The sequence below is a fragment of the Perognathus longimembris genome, chromosome 8, assembly GCF_023159225.1.
Source record: "Perognathus longimembris pacificus isolate PPM17 chromosome 8, ASM2315922v1, whole genome shotgun sequence".
In the NCBI taxonomy this organism is placed as follows: Eukaryota; Metazoa; Chordata; class Mammalia; order Rodentia; family Heteromyidae; genus Perognathus; species Perognathus longimembris.
This window is the reverse complement of record NC_063168.1, coordinates 59,328,401-59,345,858: the sequence shown is the minus strand read 5'-3', so window position 1 is coordinate 59,345,858 and position 17,458 is coordinate 59,328,401. Positions and strand designations below refer to the sequence as shown.

Sequence of the window (17,458 nt, the reverse complement as noted above, 5' to 3'; positions counted from 1 at the left end):
GAAGCTTTGGATGTGGCTATCTCTCAGACTCATCAGGCAGCTCTCTGCCTAGGAAATGCGGATGCTCCTCATGCACAGTACAGAAGATGTCTCAGCTCATCCATACTACAGACTGTTAATGGACAGTGAATATCAGGCCTTATTTGTCACCCTTCTAGCCTTAGGGATTGACAAACCTAATTAAGTTCACTCAAATGATTCTAAGTAGCTGACACAAAAGGTGTATGTCTGAATGTGGACTGAGGGAGTAGCAAAGCCTTGGAGAATAAGCAGGAAAGAATGGCTGGGTGGGTGAAAGGCATTTAATGGATGGGCACCATATCTCAGATTTCTCCATCAGCCATTTAAATCGTTCAGAAGGAGTGGGGGGGAGCATGATCTGCATCCCTTTTTGTAGCTGGGGCTTGTCTGGGATTTAGTTGCTTAGGATAGAACTGGCAGATACTGCTGAGAATAAAAAAACACACAAAACAACCACCACCTTTTCTTGAATTTCTCACTGCTCAGTTGATTTGCTTGGCAAAAAGTCTTGTAAAATGGACTGTCATGAGGCTCAGGTTGAGGTATGCATTTCTATTAGAATAATGTAGTGATGAAAAAGCCCTGCCACATCTCTCCTATTATCTATGTAATTGACTTCAGTTACTGGCTAAAGAGGGGGGCCTGATGGACAGCTTTGATTCCTGGGACCAGGCCTACTTAAGAGTGATGTGACACAGGCTAGACACTTATCCAGCTGACTCTAAAGGCCTTTGGATCCTGCACAGTAAAGTGGAGGCAGGCCAGGTCCATGGTGAGACTCTGGAGCTGGAAGCATGTCACCATCCCATGCAGTCCTACTCTTGGAACTATGTTACTACCTCTTGACTTGATTCCCCCCCCCATCCCCCCACCCTGGGCCCAACAGCAAGAGCAGAAGAAAAAGTCAAGATAGAGCTTCCAGAGATGCCAGGGACCAAAGAGATCTCTCACATTCACAATGAGTCTGGCTTTGTGAGGGAGCCTCTCTGAAAATAGGATTTTTCAGTTAGGCTGAGTAAGCAGGGAGAATCACTCAGACCTTCCCACATTCTCTAGTTGAGTCTTCCAAGCATTAGCTTTTTCCACTCAATTTTTTTTTGGGGGGGGGGCTGGCACTCTAACATGTCATCAGGTTGAAAAGGAGGGACCAGAATGCAGGGCAAGTAGAGGCCTATCCTTAGCAAATTCCTGCTTTGTTGTCTCATTCTCTTTGTGCCATATCTGTTGCATTTTAGCAAGATCCCAGGCTTTAGGAAGAACAGAAGAAAGGGATCCTTGCATTTTGAAGGTACTTATGTATAAAAATACCTGGCTCGTAAATTTGATTGCACAAAGTATCTGGGGGGAGGGCAGGCCAAAAGAGAAAGGGAGTCAGGAGAGGAGAAGGGAGAAAGAGAGACAGAGACAGAGAAAATAGTATGGATCTCTTGGGACCATCATTTGCTTTGGTAAGTATCAGGTGCCAGGTGCCAGAGGAGGCTCATACATATACTCCTAGCTACTCTGGAGACTGAGAGCTGGGGAATCACAGTTCAAAGCCAGCCAGGGCAGAAAAGTCCATGAGACTCCATTTCCCAAATAAGCAGTAAAACGCTGAGCTGGTAGCATGATTCAACTGGTAACATCAGCAAGCAAGCAAATTGAGCAAGCATAAGGTCCAACATTCAAATCTCTGGCACTGGCACAATGAAAAGTATCAAAAGCAAGACAGGGATGCCTGCAGGCTTCTCACTTCGCAGGCCACATTTTCTGACATTCCTTGCAGAACCACTTAGCCTCATCAATCTCATACACACCGCATGCCCACTGCTGGTGAGGTACAATGATCCCTTCAGGACAACAGGTGCTGTAGAGGGCTGGCTGGACCTAGAAAGTCCCATGTCCATTTCTAGAGGCTGAAATGACCACGTTTCCTATCTCAGAACACAGATGTTTCCCATACTGGCCTCTCCTCTGCTTCTGTCTCAGTTAGCTTGTGGTTTGGAGGACTGGGATGGTAGCCAAGATGGCCACCTTTCAATGTTGAAAAGGGTCGTTTCTACTTTTCTTCTCCCCTGAGAAGAACATTGGTATGAAAGTGAATTAGTAGTCTTTTCTGCTTTGGCTGAGTTTCAAAAAGTAGAGTAGAATAGTGTCTGGGCTATATATTTGATGGGGCCCCGGATAAATTACTGAAACTTCAAAGTGCCATCTTGGTTTTTGAAAACTCTACAGGTAACAGGTGAAAACGTGAATCTATTTTCACAGTGGAAGTCTAAAGAGGAAAGACTCCACTTCATTGCTCCTCTTTCATATTCCAGTTTGATTAGAAATCTGTTTCTTTGGGTAGCTTTATAAATGACACATCTCTTCCTTTGCCATGAAGCAAAGAACATTTGGGCCCTGTTATAAGTCAGACCATTGCACCTGCAGCTATGAGCCTAGTGATGTATGACATGGACCCTGCCTTGAAGATTTTCAGTAGTAGTTCATATTATTTACCATCTAGGGGATTTCTGAAATTCCTTTTAGTTCTGCCCCCATCCCCTAAAAAGCTAGAATCTATACAAATTGGGAAAACAGTGGATCTGTGGAGGAAGAGAGAAGTCAAGAAAGACTTGGAAGAACTGAGTATCTGGGAGAATGGCAGAGCTATGGATGAAAGCATCTCTCGGAAATGGGTGTGCTGGTGGGGGGCCATGTTATAGGTGGGGTGGGGTGCCAATCACGCAGCTGGAATCCCAGGTACAGGATTCCAGTGGATATAAAGATGTAAGAATCATCTGCATGGAAATGAGAGCAGAAGTCATGTAGATGAGGCTCTTAGAGGCTCTGCTTTGCTTCAAATAGCAGAAGCTCAATTACCCCCCTGAATTCCAGACTTGGGAGAAGGGCTGAGAACACAGAGCTACATTTTCAGAGTCATTAAGAGTTATGAAAAATATATGCATCTGTTATTTTGTGAGCCAAGCTGTGGACATTACCATGGAAATCTTGAGCACAACTGAGCATCCATTTATTCTGAAGGGGGTTTACTTAGTGCCATTTTTGAGCAACTGCCTCTTAAACCAGGCTCACGGGCCTGATCTGCCTCACTGCTTTGCACCCTTGATTGAGGAAACTTAGCAATCAAAAGCAACAGCTTGTCCCAAACGTCACAGTAAATCAGAGTTGGAAATAAAATTTAAAGCTCAGAATTGCTAATCTACTCCTTGCTCCGATGATCTGGGATACATACATACATACATAGGTACACACACACACACACACACACACACACACACACACACACACGTTCCAGATTTTTTTTTTCTGATAAGGAAACAAGGCCGGATCTTTCTAGAGTGATGAGTGTTTGATTTGTACATTTCAATGCCTGGTTGCTCATTGCATGCTGCCACACGAGCCACCAAATCTCTCTTCCCAGGGGGCAGACCCAAGGCTGTCTTGGGTCATAGTACCACTTGAAAGGCAGCAGAGAAAGGAGAGATGGCTGCTCTTGCTCCTCCCCACCCCTTCAGAATTCTACCTTGAGACTGATTGGTCCCTCATAAGAGCCTCCACAAGACTCCTTACTTTCCTTGCAGAGTGCAGCATGTCTTTAGGATCAGTAGCTCTCCATCTCCCAGTATCCAAAGGACTGGACATCATAAGCACTTGCTCTCAAGAAGGCTACTCACAACCTAGTTGACTATTCTTGAACAAAAAATTGTTGTCACTAAGTTTTCTCTCTGCCCTGATGGCCTTCTCTGAAATATCCTTGTCCTTTTCTCATTTCCCTAGGACTTGGCATGTTTTGGTTCACCTGACAGCTCTAGTACTTGAATGTCACTGCACCATCTGAATAGCATCAGAGCTCTGTAGGACCACATAGTGCTGGTGTATTCCTGTTGGCCTCTTAATGCATGTGCCTTTAGCTCTCACTGGTGTTCAGACCCTGCAAATGAGCAAGAGGCTGGTCATATACTCCTTTCTATCCTCATGTGCATGCTGACAATGTGACAGCCAGTGACACCTCTGCAGATTTTCCATGTATTGCTGGCACTGGTGGCTTACGTAATCCTAGCTACTCAGGAGGCTGAAATCTGAGGGTCACAGTTTGAAGCCAGACCAGGAAGGAAAGTTCTTGAGATTCTTATCTTCAATTAACCACCAAAAAGCCAGAAGTGGAGCTGTAGCTCAAGGATAGAGTGCAAGCCTTGAGCAAAAAAGCTTAGGCACAGCACCAAAACTGAGTACAAACTGCAGGACTCCACCTGTGCATGTGCACGCACATACACACACACAGGCAAACACACACACACACACACACACACACACACACACTATTATCTTTAAGTAGCTGTATAAATGGTTTACCATGTAGCTACTTCTCAATTCCCTCTCTGTCCTAAAAGATACCTGGATCTATCATTTTATGCCTGTGACTTCCGAATGTGGTTGCACACCAGAGTCACCTAGGGGAACTTAAAAAAAAGATTCCCACAGCCAATGCGTTATTTTATGAATCAGAATCTCTCAATGTGGGGTGCAAAGATTCTCTTATATTTTCTGCTAATTTAAAGCCTTTTCAAAAATACTTTTTTCCTATTTATTTATTTTTGGATTTTAGAAAAGAAAGAAGATTCAGTGAGAGAAATTCTAGGATGATTTCTGCCAGAAAACAAGATTTTGCTGCATCATAAAATTTTTGGAATGAAACATTCATACCTCAGAATAGATCCTGGGATTGATTTCAGCCTTGAATTATGAGGCTTTGTGAAGAAAAAGCCTGATCAATGCTCAGAGTAGCTAAATGAGGAAGCAGCATTCTCAAGAGACACTCTGATGGATGCCCACAGATGGGAGCTGTATTCCTTGGCTTTATTCTGTGACACATCTCACTTTTTCATCTAACTCACTTCTCTTATCTAACTACACAGCTAGACTACATTTCCCAGGGCCCTTTGCAGCAGGGGGTGGTTGTGTGCCTGAGTTCTAGTCAATGAAAAGGGAGCAGAAATAATGACTCCTGAAAGTCTTTCAGCAGTAGACTCCAGGCTCTTTCGTCATTGGCTAGCTAAATGCAAGAGATTCCAAGGCTGGAGAAAAGGATTGGGAGCCCCAGGGTGGAAGGAGCCTGGGTCCCTGAATGACAGGTGGAAGGCCACTCACTAATTAGCACACTCCTTTTCCATTTCACATCTACAAGGTATCTCTTTCTTTTCTTTCTCTCCCTTCCTTCCTTCCTTCCTTCCTTCCTTCCTTCCTTCCTTCCTTCCTTCCTTCCTTCCTTTCTTCCTTCCTCCCTTCCTCCCTCCCTCCTTCCCTGCCTCCCTCCCTCCCTCCCTCCCTCCCTCCCTCCCTCCCTCCCTCCCTCCCTCCCTCCCTTCTTCCTTCCTTCCTTCCTTCCTTCCTTCTTTCTTTCTCTTCCTCCTTCCTTCCCTCCCTCCCTCCCTCCCTCCCTCCCTCCCTCCCTCCCTCCCTCCCTCCCTTCCTCCCTTCCTTCCTTCTTTTTTCAGCTCCAAGAATTGGAGTTTTGCTGTTATTTCACATAGGAATACCCTAACTAACATAGCATATAACACAATCCTTGCTATTCAGGTGTGTTCAACATACCTGGCCTGCTTGGGTTCATGACAAATTTGCTCATGGGGTGATGAGTAAACTGTGCTCTTGGCTGGATGTAGGACTCTATAGTAGCCTTTCCTGACAGTTGTATCGTTCCCTTCATTGTGCACTTCAGCATGATTCTGGGACTAGGGCCTAGAGCACCAGGTGAGGTCCACTGAAGAAGAGTAGTCTAATAGGACACAGATGGGATTTTCTTGTGCAGTAAACTTTGGGCTTATGGATCAGGTTTCTGTGGTGCTGTGGAGGCCTGGGCTCTCTACTTGTTCCCAGCATCTTCCTATGTTTTCAGCGTATGCCCACATCTCAGTCTGGATGGCCTATCTGGTAGCTCAGTTCCATCAAGGTTGTGCCTGGCCTTCTCCTCCAGGCCAAAGTCCTCTCTCTGTATCTTCTCTGAGTGTCTGGCCTCACAAGCGTGGCCTTGACAGTTTCCCTGCCCAGCCTCAGGCATATCATCACAGTTCCCTCACATCAGCTGCTGATGGGAGATGAAATCAGTTGCCTGCTGTTCCCAAGCCAATATTTGAAAGTGGGAAGGTTTCTAAGCCAGATAATAGTAGTTTGAATCCCAAGGCTTCTGCTTCCTGATGGTGTGTCTTTGGACACATTGACTTCTCTCAGTCAGGATTTCTCTCTCACAGACGGAGGCCTCTAAAGTCTTTGATAATAAAGAAAAATGTGCAACATCTACTTGATTCCATGAGAACATAATCTTCTGTGTCCTTGGTCACAACCCAAGAGACACAGAACAAAGGTACAAGGAGGACGCCGTGTCCTGCCAAGGTCTCCTCGGACTTGCAGGCTGCTAATGAAGCCAGGGACTTACTTTCCTCTCTGGAAGGAAAGTTAAGTCAAAGATGCACATGAAGGGTTTGAGACCCTTGGGGAAAGACTCCATGGGTTTCATGGGCATAATTCATTCTGCTTGGCTTAAAAGTACCATCAAACGGGTAGGGACAGGCAGTTACAAATGTAAACTTGAGTTGGATTCCTGTGACTTATAACTATAATCCTAGCTACTTGGGAGGCGGATACATGGAGAATTGCAGTTCAAAGTCAGTCTAAGGGAAAAAAAAACCCTTCAGAAACATCATCTCCAAAGTAATTAGTGAAAAGCTGGGTTGAAGGTATGGCTCAAGTGGTAGATAGAGTGCTCGCCGTTAAACACACCAAGCAAGCATGAGGCCCTGAGATCAATTCCTAGTAATTGCCTTGAAGGAAAAATGGAAACTTGAAGAAGAAAGGGGGAAGAACAGTCAGATGGAGAGAATGAATTCAGGGCCTACTCTCCTGGGGACATTGAAGAGCTGTTTCTATCCAGCACAACGTCCCAACCTTAGAGCATGATTTCCTCTGTCAGCTGTGATAGGGAAGTTCATTCCAAATTCAAAGGAGATTTGTGAAACGCATAGTGAATTGTATTTTATTTTTATGCCTTTGTTAGGGGTACCATCTTAATGTTTACAATTTGAACATTCCTATCAGAACTAATGCTCAGATTTGGAGTGGGGACAAAGGGTATGATGGTGGTCAAAGGCATACTGAAGCGGTGACCTGAAAAGATACATGGTTCAGGCACACAAGGGTCTGGAAGGGAAAGGTATGGGGTTGTGTGGCACGCATCCTCCTCTTTTAGTGATGCTGCCCCCACTGGGGATCCAAGGAAGGAAAGCTGGCAGGGGTGGCTGGGTAGGGAGTGGTCCTCAGTAGGAGGTGGTGGTGGGGTTTAAGCAGAGGGTGCATGAGGAGCACCAAAGTGAGGAGCAACTAATTCTAATTTCCTATAGCACACCAACTGTTTCTTACAACTATACTATATAGTAGAAATGAAGAGAAAGTTCCCAATACACAACACATACATACTGCTTGAAAAGATGGAAATGCTCATTACTCTGATTTGATAGTCATAGTTTTTCCATGTATCGATTTATCATTTAGTACCCTATAAAGATGTACAGATATTATATGTGAATAAATGGAAAAAAGATGATGGATTTGGGGGAGTGATGAAGCTAACAGCTAATAGGAAACACATAAGAGGTGTGACCTAAAAACAATCTGGAACCAACATGACTTGTTAATAATAACAGCCACTACTGGCTCAGTTTCCCATCCATTTCCCACTACTGGCTCAGCACCATGGAACTGTTGCTTAGGCACTAGCTAGGCAGAATCTAGCCAAAGGGTTAAGGGAAAAAATATTTAACCTCTTTAGCCCTCATATTTCTCATAGGAAAAAGGCAATTAATTATAGTATCTATCCCACCGGGCCATTTTCAGGATGAAATGAGATAATGCATACTAAGTACTTGTCACAACAATTGCTTGGCACTCAACAAATGCTATCTGTGGTCATCATCATTTTAAACTCTTCAGTAGCTGCAAGAGGAAACTGGTGGAATTTATGAAAAATACAAATTAAGCACTGCGTTTTCCAGGGACAGTTGTAGACCTTCAAACTAAGGACCACCTGAAATCTCTAATTGTCACTCACTGGAATCGGCTACTTCTTTACACAGGTAAGATGGCATAGTTCTCAAGAGGCCTTCCTGATCTCAGAAAGATGCTATATAAATGGAGAATATTGTTATCAATAGCCCTACATATAAAACAAGGGTTATGGATAAACAAAAGTTGAATAGAAAAACAAAACTTGACTCTATGGAATTTCTGTTCTAAATGCACCAAGGCATAACTCTTAGTTCAACCAATCTCCTTTGAAAGGTGTATTTGTGAAACATGGCACTTGTCATTTAGGACAAAGAATGGCAAGGAACAGAAATCTAAATAATCTCCAGAGGGAATATTTTTTTCCTTGTTAGACTATGCATAGTGCATACAGCTAAAAGCCTTCTTAATGACAGTGCTGGGGAATGGAGCCTACACAGGTGTGATAAGTTATGTACTTTAGATTTGACTGTAGAATTGTGGTGATTTGTGGGACATGATTTGATCCATGGTATTTCCAAATCCATCTCGTAATGAGTTGAACTCAGCAGCCTTGGCTCTGTAAGCATGCCAGAGCTTACGATGGTAGAGAAATACTGTGTTTAGCAAGATATATGATCATAAAGAGGAAAACTAAAAGTGTATCTCAGCAGGAGACTGATGATTAGAATTAGGAGAGAGAACTCGCCTTTCTTCTATTTTGAGAAAAGGAGAATTAATTCCCTCAGAAAGAATGGCAATTGAGTGGGGGCAGGGGTGGGCTGCTGAAGTATTCAGTCCTTATATGAGGTAGATGTCAATGCTGAGATAACTTTTAAGCATTCAGCAAGCCAATGTTTGAATTGATGCTGTCCTTCAAAATTACCTTGAAATCAGATATCTGTATTCCAGGGATGTTGCCACTGCTCAAACATCTTGGGCACCACTGTTGGAGATTTTACTAGTTACTCTTGATAGCATGGTTTCAGAGTTACCATAATTTCATAATGATGATGGGCTATTATATTACTTCTATCACTTTTCATGTTTGTAAATGAACAGACGAGATACCATTCTGTGGATCAAGGTCTCCCTGTGGATGGACTTTTTACGCCTAGTCACTGGCATAGTCACTGAGTACTTGAAGAAGGATTGCTGTGTAGTGGGGTGATCTGACTTCACTCTGTTATCTCAAGTTTTCAGTTCTAGTTATCTACTCCCAAGGACCAGAACACACAATTAACATCAAAGTCTTCCTTATAAGGCGATTCTGACGGGACAGTGACCACTGGCAGAGAAAGCCCAGGTACCCAACAAGCCCCTCAAGAGGATTCCTTGTCACAAGAGTAACAAATGCTGTTTGGGATCATCTGAGGGGACTCAGATGTTACTTTTGATGCACAGAACACTTTGCAGTAGGATGGATTATAAAGTGATTTTTGTCGGCTTTGTTAGACACAGGTTGAACATGGGAGAGTCAGGTGGACTCCAGGGTGACATTCTTTGTTCACTCAGTTGGAATTGGGAAGTATTTGCAGTTTTTCTCAATACATCATCCTGCAGCACAGTGTTGTCGGGCCTACTATATATTAGGCATGGTAGGTTGAGGAAATTGTGGAAGTGCTGCTCTTTGAGGCAGACACAATCCCTGCCTTGTTGGAGTGTATATTCAGATAATTAAGATTGGATAGCTCAGTGATAAGTTATTATAGGGAAGTCTCAAGGGTCATGTGAATATATTGTAGACACACGTATAGTCTAAGGCCTTGGGAGATTTTAAAAAGTAAAGGAAGAGTGGTGTTTAGAGATATGAAAGGGAAAATATATGGAAGGAAGAACACAAGGGTGAAGAGAATAGGATATGTAAAAGCCCAAAGGTCGGATTATTTAGTGGCGGTACATCTGAATGAAAAGAAGCTTAGTGTGGTTTCTGAGTAGAGTAAGAAATAGAGAATGGTATAAAAATTACAGGTGGACAGATGACACGTGGGCCTAAATATTGGTCCATTCAAGAGTTTGAAAGATACCCTAAGATCCATGGGAACCCAGGAAAATGATGAGATTTATCTTTAAAAGATTATCTAGGGACTCTGACCAATGTTTAAAGCCCAGGGGCTCTTTAGGGCTAACTTAAATCCCAATAAAGCTGCTTAAAAAAACAACACACACACACACCCTTTTTCCCCCACCCAAAACTCTCAGCCTGGAGGCTGAGTGTAGAGGTGGTTTGGAACAGCAAAGGGAATCAAGTCTCTGACACCTTCAAATGGAGAGATGGGAGCTGTTTACAAGGCTGGCACTGTGTGGCAGAAGCTAGGAGCTTCCTTAGAGAGTTTCAGGGGATGAAAATAAATGACACCTGATGTTAATGCCTATTGTCAGGGTAAGAGCAACGGAGTTGTGTTTTCTTTGTCCTCTGACCACTTTATTTTTCTTCCTCTACTTCCCCTTTCTCCCATTTCCCTTGGGCCATTCTGGCAGCTGCCACTTACTCTCCAGGGAACAAGGAAAGAAGCGTGCTTCTTGAAGCTTCTCTGTCAGTAACTTCTACTCAAAGGTAGTCAAACCAACACAATGACTACTTGTTCGTAAGAACTTCACCTTTATGTGAGGTTTGTATGACTGCTTTTTGTTGCTAAATCAGCCATCTTGGGCTCTTCTGAGGCATTGGGGGGATCCTGTCATTATCAAGTTAGAGTTACGATAAACAATGACTACTGAGTAAGCATTTAGTTTGGAGCATGAAATTCCCAAAGAGGAAACTTCATTTTTCTGTTTTGTAGACCATAGCTTGACCTGGAAGATTAGTGATTGTGACTTGTGTCATTTGATCAATTAATTATGACCAAAGTGGCACACCCAAGGGACAGCAAAATTCATGGATATGGGTACCTTCTCTGAATAGGCTCTTTCAGAGAGTCATTTTGTCAATCTCAGAAAAGTCTAGTGAAGTTCCACTGCTATTCCTCATTTTGTCGAGGAACGTGTTGTTGAGGTTTGAAGAGGCTAAATAATTAGATGAAGCCCCATGCTGGTGGCTCACGTCTGTAATCCTAGCTACTCAGGAGGCTGAGATCCAAGGACCACAATTTGAAACTAACCTGGGGCAGAAAAGTCTGTCAGACCCTTTTTTCTCAATTAACTAACAAAAAGCCAGAAGTGGAGCTGTGGCTCAAATGGTAAAGCACCAGCCTTGAGTGAAAAAAAAATAGTAAGTGCCAGGCCCTGAGTTCAAGCCCCAAGACCAGCACACACAAAAATAGTTGGATGAGATCATACAACTAGAGAGTGATTGAACCAATTAAAAATTTGGGGAGGGGGAATATTTGATTTTAAATTCTATTCTCTTTCATCCAGAGAACATTTTTATTTTAATAGACTAGGTATATCTACCATGCAGTTTGAGTTTAGCAAGTGTAACCTGCATGGTAGATATAAGTAGTCTATCTCCCTGTGCCTGCGGTATCACTCCATCAGTAGGAGGGCCATTCTGAACCCCACGGCGTGTGGCAGTGACACACAGCTCCCTCCCCCCCAATGGAATCACTCTTGTTTTCTGTAACTGCACACTTATTAGGTCATGAGGCATCATCAAACCAAGATGGCCTTTGCCTGAATCCCCACTAGACTGTCTGGTCCCTCAGTATCAATATTGAAAATGTCAATCTGGTAAACAGTATTAACAGAGAGGAGGGAGGCAGAGAACAAAGTCTCCTTTAAACGAAATGCTTGTGAATTGGGAGTGAACAGAATCAACATCTTACTTGCTTTCAATCCCCTAGAGTGGCTGTGAAAGAGAGAGGACTTGCTAGATCAGAGAGGAGAGTGGAAAAAGCCTTTGATTCATCTGAATTAGTTTCATGTCCACCAGGAGAAAGGGCTGGGACAGCACCCAGCACCACCTCACCCTCAAGATCTCCATCCTCCGGGCCCAGCCCCCACAGTCTCAGAGAAGAATACAGTCTACAGGCGCACCCACACTTCCCCTTCCTCCACTTTAATCAAATCCATTTGCCCTAGGGGCCACTGAGCCCTTTAACCCACGTAAGCCGCAGAAGGGCTGGGAAGCTGGCTTTGGGGAGCAGTAGACCCTGCGAAGTTCAGGCAAAGAGTTTGAAACTCAGCTTCCCCTTTGCAAAGCTGTATGCCATCTGGTACCACCCTCTACCTTGCCCAGAGCCCTTGGCTTCGTTTTTCAAAGGTAGATCCTCTAGGATGACAATTTGGATGTGTGTCAGGAGATTCATGTGGACGCTGCACTGTGTGGCCAAATCGGATGTTTAGCCTATGAAAGATGTGCTCGCCTCCAAGTCCATTTATCTAGATAGAAATGGTGTTGCGGAAATGGTGCCTTTCCACCCTCTTGGTTTGGAACAGATCGGCAGTGTGTGAATGTGAATGTTGCTCCTGCCAGGCTGTTTTTCCTCAAGCACTGCTTGCTCCAGGCTGCCTGCAGGTGGCAGAGCGGTGCTGTCAAGTGGCAGCTGAACCCTGCAGGTTACTGCTCCAACCCAGTGCCATGCAGAGTTAAAGATCTCCTGGCACCACCCTCTGTAAGTAAGGAAACAGAGGATTGAAGAAGTCACAAACCTTGTTCAAGGTCACCGGAACCCATAGCAAGAACATCCAAATAGGATCTAGGTCCACTAGAACTCTTCGATGTCTCCTAGAGAATTCGCCATCTACTTACTTGCTAGCAACCCAACTCAGGATCTGACTCCACTGAGCTGTAGGCTCATAGTTGGGTCTGAGGACCAGCTCAGATTCTGATGCCTATGTCTAATAACAGGAACAGAAAACAGGAATAAGGCTTGTCCTGCCTGTTCCATTGTTTATACAAAAAAAAAAAGTTAAATGGAAAAAGTAAGGCGAAATCCATCGAGTGAAAGAAAATACCGTATACCTACAAAGCCTGATTATTATTTGGGAGCAATGTGAGCTGCTCAATTTTATTGCTTTCTAGAGAGACTGAAGTCAGCTAATCAGGCCAGGTGAGAGATGTGGGAGATAAGTGCTCATTAGCAGGAAAAATCCCTTGGAGAAAGAATCTCAAGCTCCTGGGAAGTCGCAGAAAAGCGTGTGTGGTCCACATGTGTGCGCAGGCTTGTGTGGGGGAGGGGAGACCTGGCCTGCTTCATGGTGGCTGGTGGGGTAAATGGGAGTGGAGGGGAAGGGTGGAGACCCACCTGTCTGACACATCCAGGAGAGGCAACACCGTCCACTGCCACAGGCTCAAGCCTTCATCAGTTGCAACGTGCCAGATTCTCCTGCTCTGTTCCTTCCCAGTTTTGTTCTCCACCAGCACCAAAGACACATTTCCTCTCAAAACTCCACGGATGAGCCAGGACATTCGGAGCTGTGAGGGAGAGAAGCTGAGATGTTCAGATGGAAGGGAGGCCTTAGGTTCCCTTTCTGACTCTAGAGTGAGGCTTTCACTAGAGTTCATGGAACCCACAAAGCAACAACCAGTGGGAAATTCTGGAACTTTGTTCAGGCTGGTGATATCACCCTTGATTTTTCTAAGATTTGATCTGTGAGACCTATCAGTGTCACATTCAATGAACTTCTTCAGGAGTAGCCAAAGATTTTTGTCAGTAGTCTCCAATTTATGATTCTATGGAAGTGATTTTTGGAGTCAGTTACTTTTAGTGACTTAAGTATAATAGAGCTTTATTTCTTCTCATGACAATAATCTAATTTGAATAGTGTTGTGTATTAGCTAACTGGAGACCCTATGATTTGGTAGGCAAAGATGAGAGTAGCATCCCTATATCAAGACCTTTTATTATGGTTTTCTTCCAAAATAAGGGCCCTCCACTTTGCCCAAAGGAAAGTATAAGCATACGTTTCATCATATTTGAAAGAGAATTGTAATGAATGATTTTTCGGTGCTCATAGAAGCAGTAGAGTACTATAAGCAAGGTCTCTAATATTCATGTTTCAAAAATAGAGGTTGTATGATTGATAGGAATAATCTAGAAACCACATCTGAAACTTAAGACAACTACATCATATCTTTGCCCCAAATACTCCAGTTCAGATGCTATCATAAAAAACAAGTGGATTGTAAAAAGAAGTATAACATATGCCCTACGGCAAGATAGAGTCTCATCAGCTCTAGCCTCATGTTCTCTGGTTCTCATTGTTTGAATAGCTGCTTGTTTGTAAATCACTGCTCCTTAGTCTTCCGGGCCCTGTCCTATGGCTGCCTAGAAATTTGACTGACTAGCTATGGCAGCTGAAGAATTTCCACTCTTCTGCATACATAGCCCATTACAAACAACTACAGCGTCTTCATTTGCATGTTCCTCATTTCTCTCCATCCAGGGGAACACATATTTATTGCCTTTGAAACTTCGCAGGATAATTGAGAAAATATGTTACTACTGTTATTGTTGTTGTTATTTGTTTTCATCCTGGGGCTTGAATTCAGAGCCTAGATACTGTCCCTGAACTTTTTTGCTCAAGGCTAGCACTCTACCACTTGAACAACAGTTCCCTTCCAGTTTTTCGCTGGTTAATTGGAGATAAGAGTTTTACAGATTACTTTCCTGCCTGAGTTGGATCTGAACTGTGATCCTCAGATCTCAGCCTCCTGAGTAGCTAGAATTAAAGGTGTGAGGTACTGGCTTGTGGTGCTTGGCTGTTGTTGTTATTATTATTTTTCTGGTCTAACTTGGCTTGTATGCCTGGATGCCAAAATCTTAGTCCTACCCCCTGAAGGCTTAAAGCATTGCACAACATGCTATGCCTTGCTTGGGATCTGCTGGACAAATGCTTTTCTTTCCTCTTGCCCCTTGACCACAGAACATCGTGGATATGGACTTCCATAAATTCATGCTATTGAACTTTTATCTGTTTTAGATTTGAACATTTGTTTTCTGGACACATGAAGTAAAATGGGTTTCAAACTCTCCCATTTCTGGTTTTTACTTCTTGATCCACTGATTAAATTTTCACTTTACTGAGAAAGAATGAGGATATCATAGATACACAATCTCTGATAGTCTTTCCCTGCTCCACTTTTTGCAGCATAAGTTTCTCTTCTTTTCCTATTTGTTAGAGAAGGATACATCCTTTATTTTCTTCTCTCTTTTTATACAATATTTTTATTGGCTTAAAGTAGTTGTACAAAGGAGATGCCATCCAACAGAGCAGTTTATGAATACAGCGACTCTTGATGGATGTCACTTCTTTTAACATTCTCATGCACCCTTCCCACCCCACATTTTCTCTTACTTTCTTTAATTTTTAGGTTATTGTTAGGTCCTCTCCCTGAGGGCTACATGCAGATGCCCCCACCTCATTAAGTCTCCACCCAGTTACCTGGGTAACCTGCAGACCTGGAGGCAGTTACCTCCCCTTTCCCTGAGGTCACCTCCTAATCCACCTGGCCACACCCTTTGCCCCTGCCCTAAATAAAGCAGGGCTGGGTGGGGGTCGCTCTCTCTCGCTCTCTCCCTTCTCTCCAGCCATGGATCATCTTGGCCACAGGCCAGCAGTTCGGTAATAAACGTTCTCTCCTGCCTGAATACCGCGTGGCGTTCTCCTTTACCGGCTACCTACTTTAAAAACCTAACAGTTATGTGTTGATTTTTTTCTGCCATGACAAAGTGATTTATGTATACAATACATCTTGATTTGTGTCACCCCTTCAACATCTTCACCCCCCACTTTGACCCACCCTTCCCTTATTTCTCTCAATTCTGTGGTCTATACAATGCATTCTTGTCTGAATTCTACTCCTTTCACCTGTTCATTCTTCTATCTCTTTCAATTACTGCCCTCCATTTGTAGTACCTTCCGTTTGTCTACCCTACGGTTCCTGTATCTACAAAGATGATTCGATTCCATCCATTCTGGAAAAATACCCTTTGATCCTGCTAGCTTCTAAAGAAGTCTCCCATATTATTTGTAACTTATTCTCTTCATTCTCTCCGTGATGTCCTGAAGTGCTTATCACTATTTTTCTCCCTTCTGAATTCTCATGGGTATCTCTGTCACATTTTCTTCTTTTTTTCCCCCTGCCATCTGTGATTCAGAGCTCAACAATTTCCAATGCTTTCTCATTTCCTATTGAAAATCCAAAGTATTCACATTCCTCTATAATCTAAGAAAATAAACTTTTTAGTCATTCAAGGAATATTTATTGAGCCTGTATGCTGAGTCACTCGTATCTTCTATTCTAGAATGATCTAAGAACTCTAAAATCAGAAAAATCTAAAAAAATCAAAACCTGTTCTTGCCTCTTTGGTCAAGTCATTAAACTTTTTGATGCTCAGTTTTCTATGTTCTAAGATGGGAATAGTTTAACCTATCTCATACAGTTATAGTGACTATGTAGTGAGGTAATAGATCATGTAACAAAAGTTAAAAAGAAATGTTGGCAGGGGTGCTGAGGCAGTAGATATCACACTTCCCTTGGAGATTATGAGGAAAGCAGGGTTTCTGGGAAAATTATGTGGGTGAAAATGAGTTGCACAGTTCTTACCTGCTCTTCCACACTTTTGAGTGTAGAAGAAGCTGGTAGCTGACAATTAGGAGAACATTTCTATGTAGAACATGTTTCTAGTAAATCATCTCTGTTTTGAATTCCATGTCATCTATTTTTTTGCGAGTCATCTATGTTTTAGAATTCCATGTCATCTTTTTGCTAAGACTGAGATAGGGACTGAGTTTCCCCCTTTTATTCCAAGGGAAGAATGGTTTTATGACATCATATTGAGTACCTAACATTTATCCATTGAAGACTGTGGGGGAGGATAGTGAGTTAGAATCTTTCTCCAACATGGAAGATCTAAACTTTGAACGAGGGGTGCTTTGAACGAGCTGCATTGATGGCAGAAGATGATATAGTAGTGTTGGTTAACCTACACTCCCAGAGCTAAAATAAAAGAAGCATGTGTGTTGCATGTGGTCCTGAGGTAAGTCATTTTAAACTTTGTCCAAGAGGGATGTATGGAGCTGTAAATACACTATTACAAGAATGGGCTGGGGATGTAGCCTAGTGGCAAGAGTGCCTGCCTCAGATACACGAGGCTCTAGGATCGATTCCCCAGCACCACATATACAGAAAACGGCCAGAAGCGGCGCTGTGGCTCAAGTGGCAGAGTGCTAGCCTTGAGCGGGAAGAAGCCAGGGACAGTGCTCAGGCCCTGAGTCCAAGGCCCAGGACTGGCCAAAAAAAAAAAAAAAAAAAAAGAAGAAGTGGTATGAAAATGTTGGTGAGACATGGCCCTGCTACACGCCAAGGCTGGGGCAACAGGCCAGCTGAATGTAAGCTTCCTCTACCATCTTGTAGTGTTTGACAAGAAAAAGAGAACTGTGATGGACATCAAAAGATGGTGCTAAGGCTGTTGCTGCTTTGGCCACACAGTAGGGCTCACCAGGATATCCTTAGTCTCAGTCCTTACGAAAA

At 43.3% G+C, this 17,458-nt stretch overlaps 1 protein-coding gene across 1 annotated transcript in view; it reads right to left on the bottom strand.

Annotated features, from left to right (window-relative positions):
* The window catches only part of Alk (ALK receptor tyrosine kinase), a 797,050-nt gene that overhangs the window by 82,954 nt on the left and 696,638 nt on the right, over positions 1 to 17,458 (bottom strand). Inside the window, exon 9 of the mRNA XM_048353195.1 lies at positions 13,227 to 13,396. Coding sequence (XP_048209152.1) covers positions 13,227 to 13,396 — 170 coding nt within the window. The remainder of the gene's footprint in view (positions 1 to 13,226; positions 13,397 to 17,458) is intronic.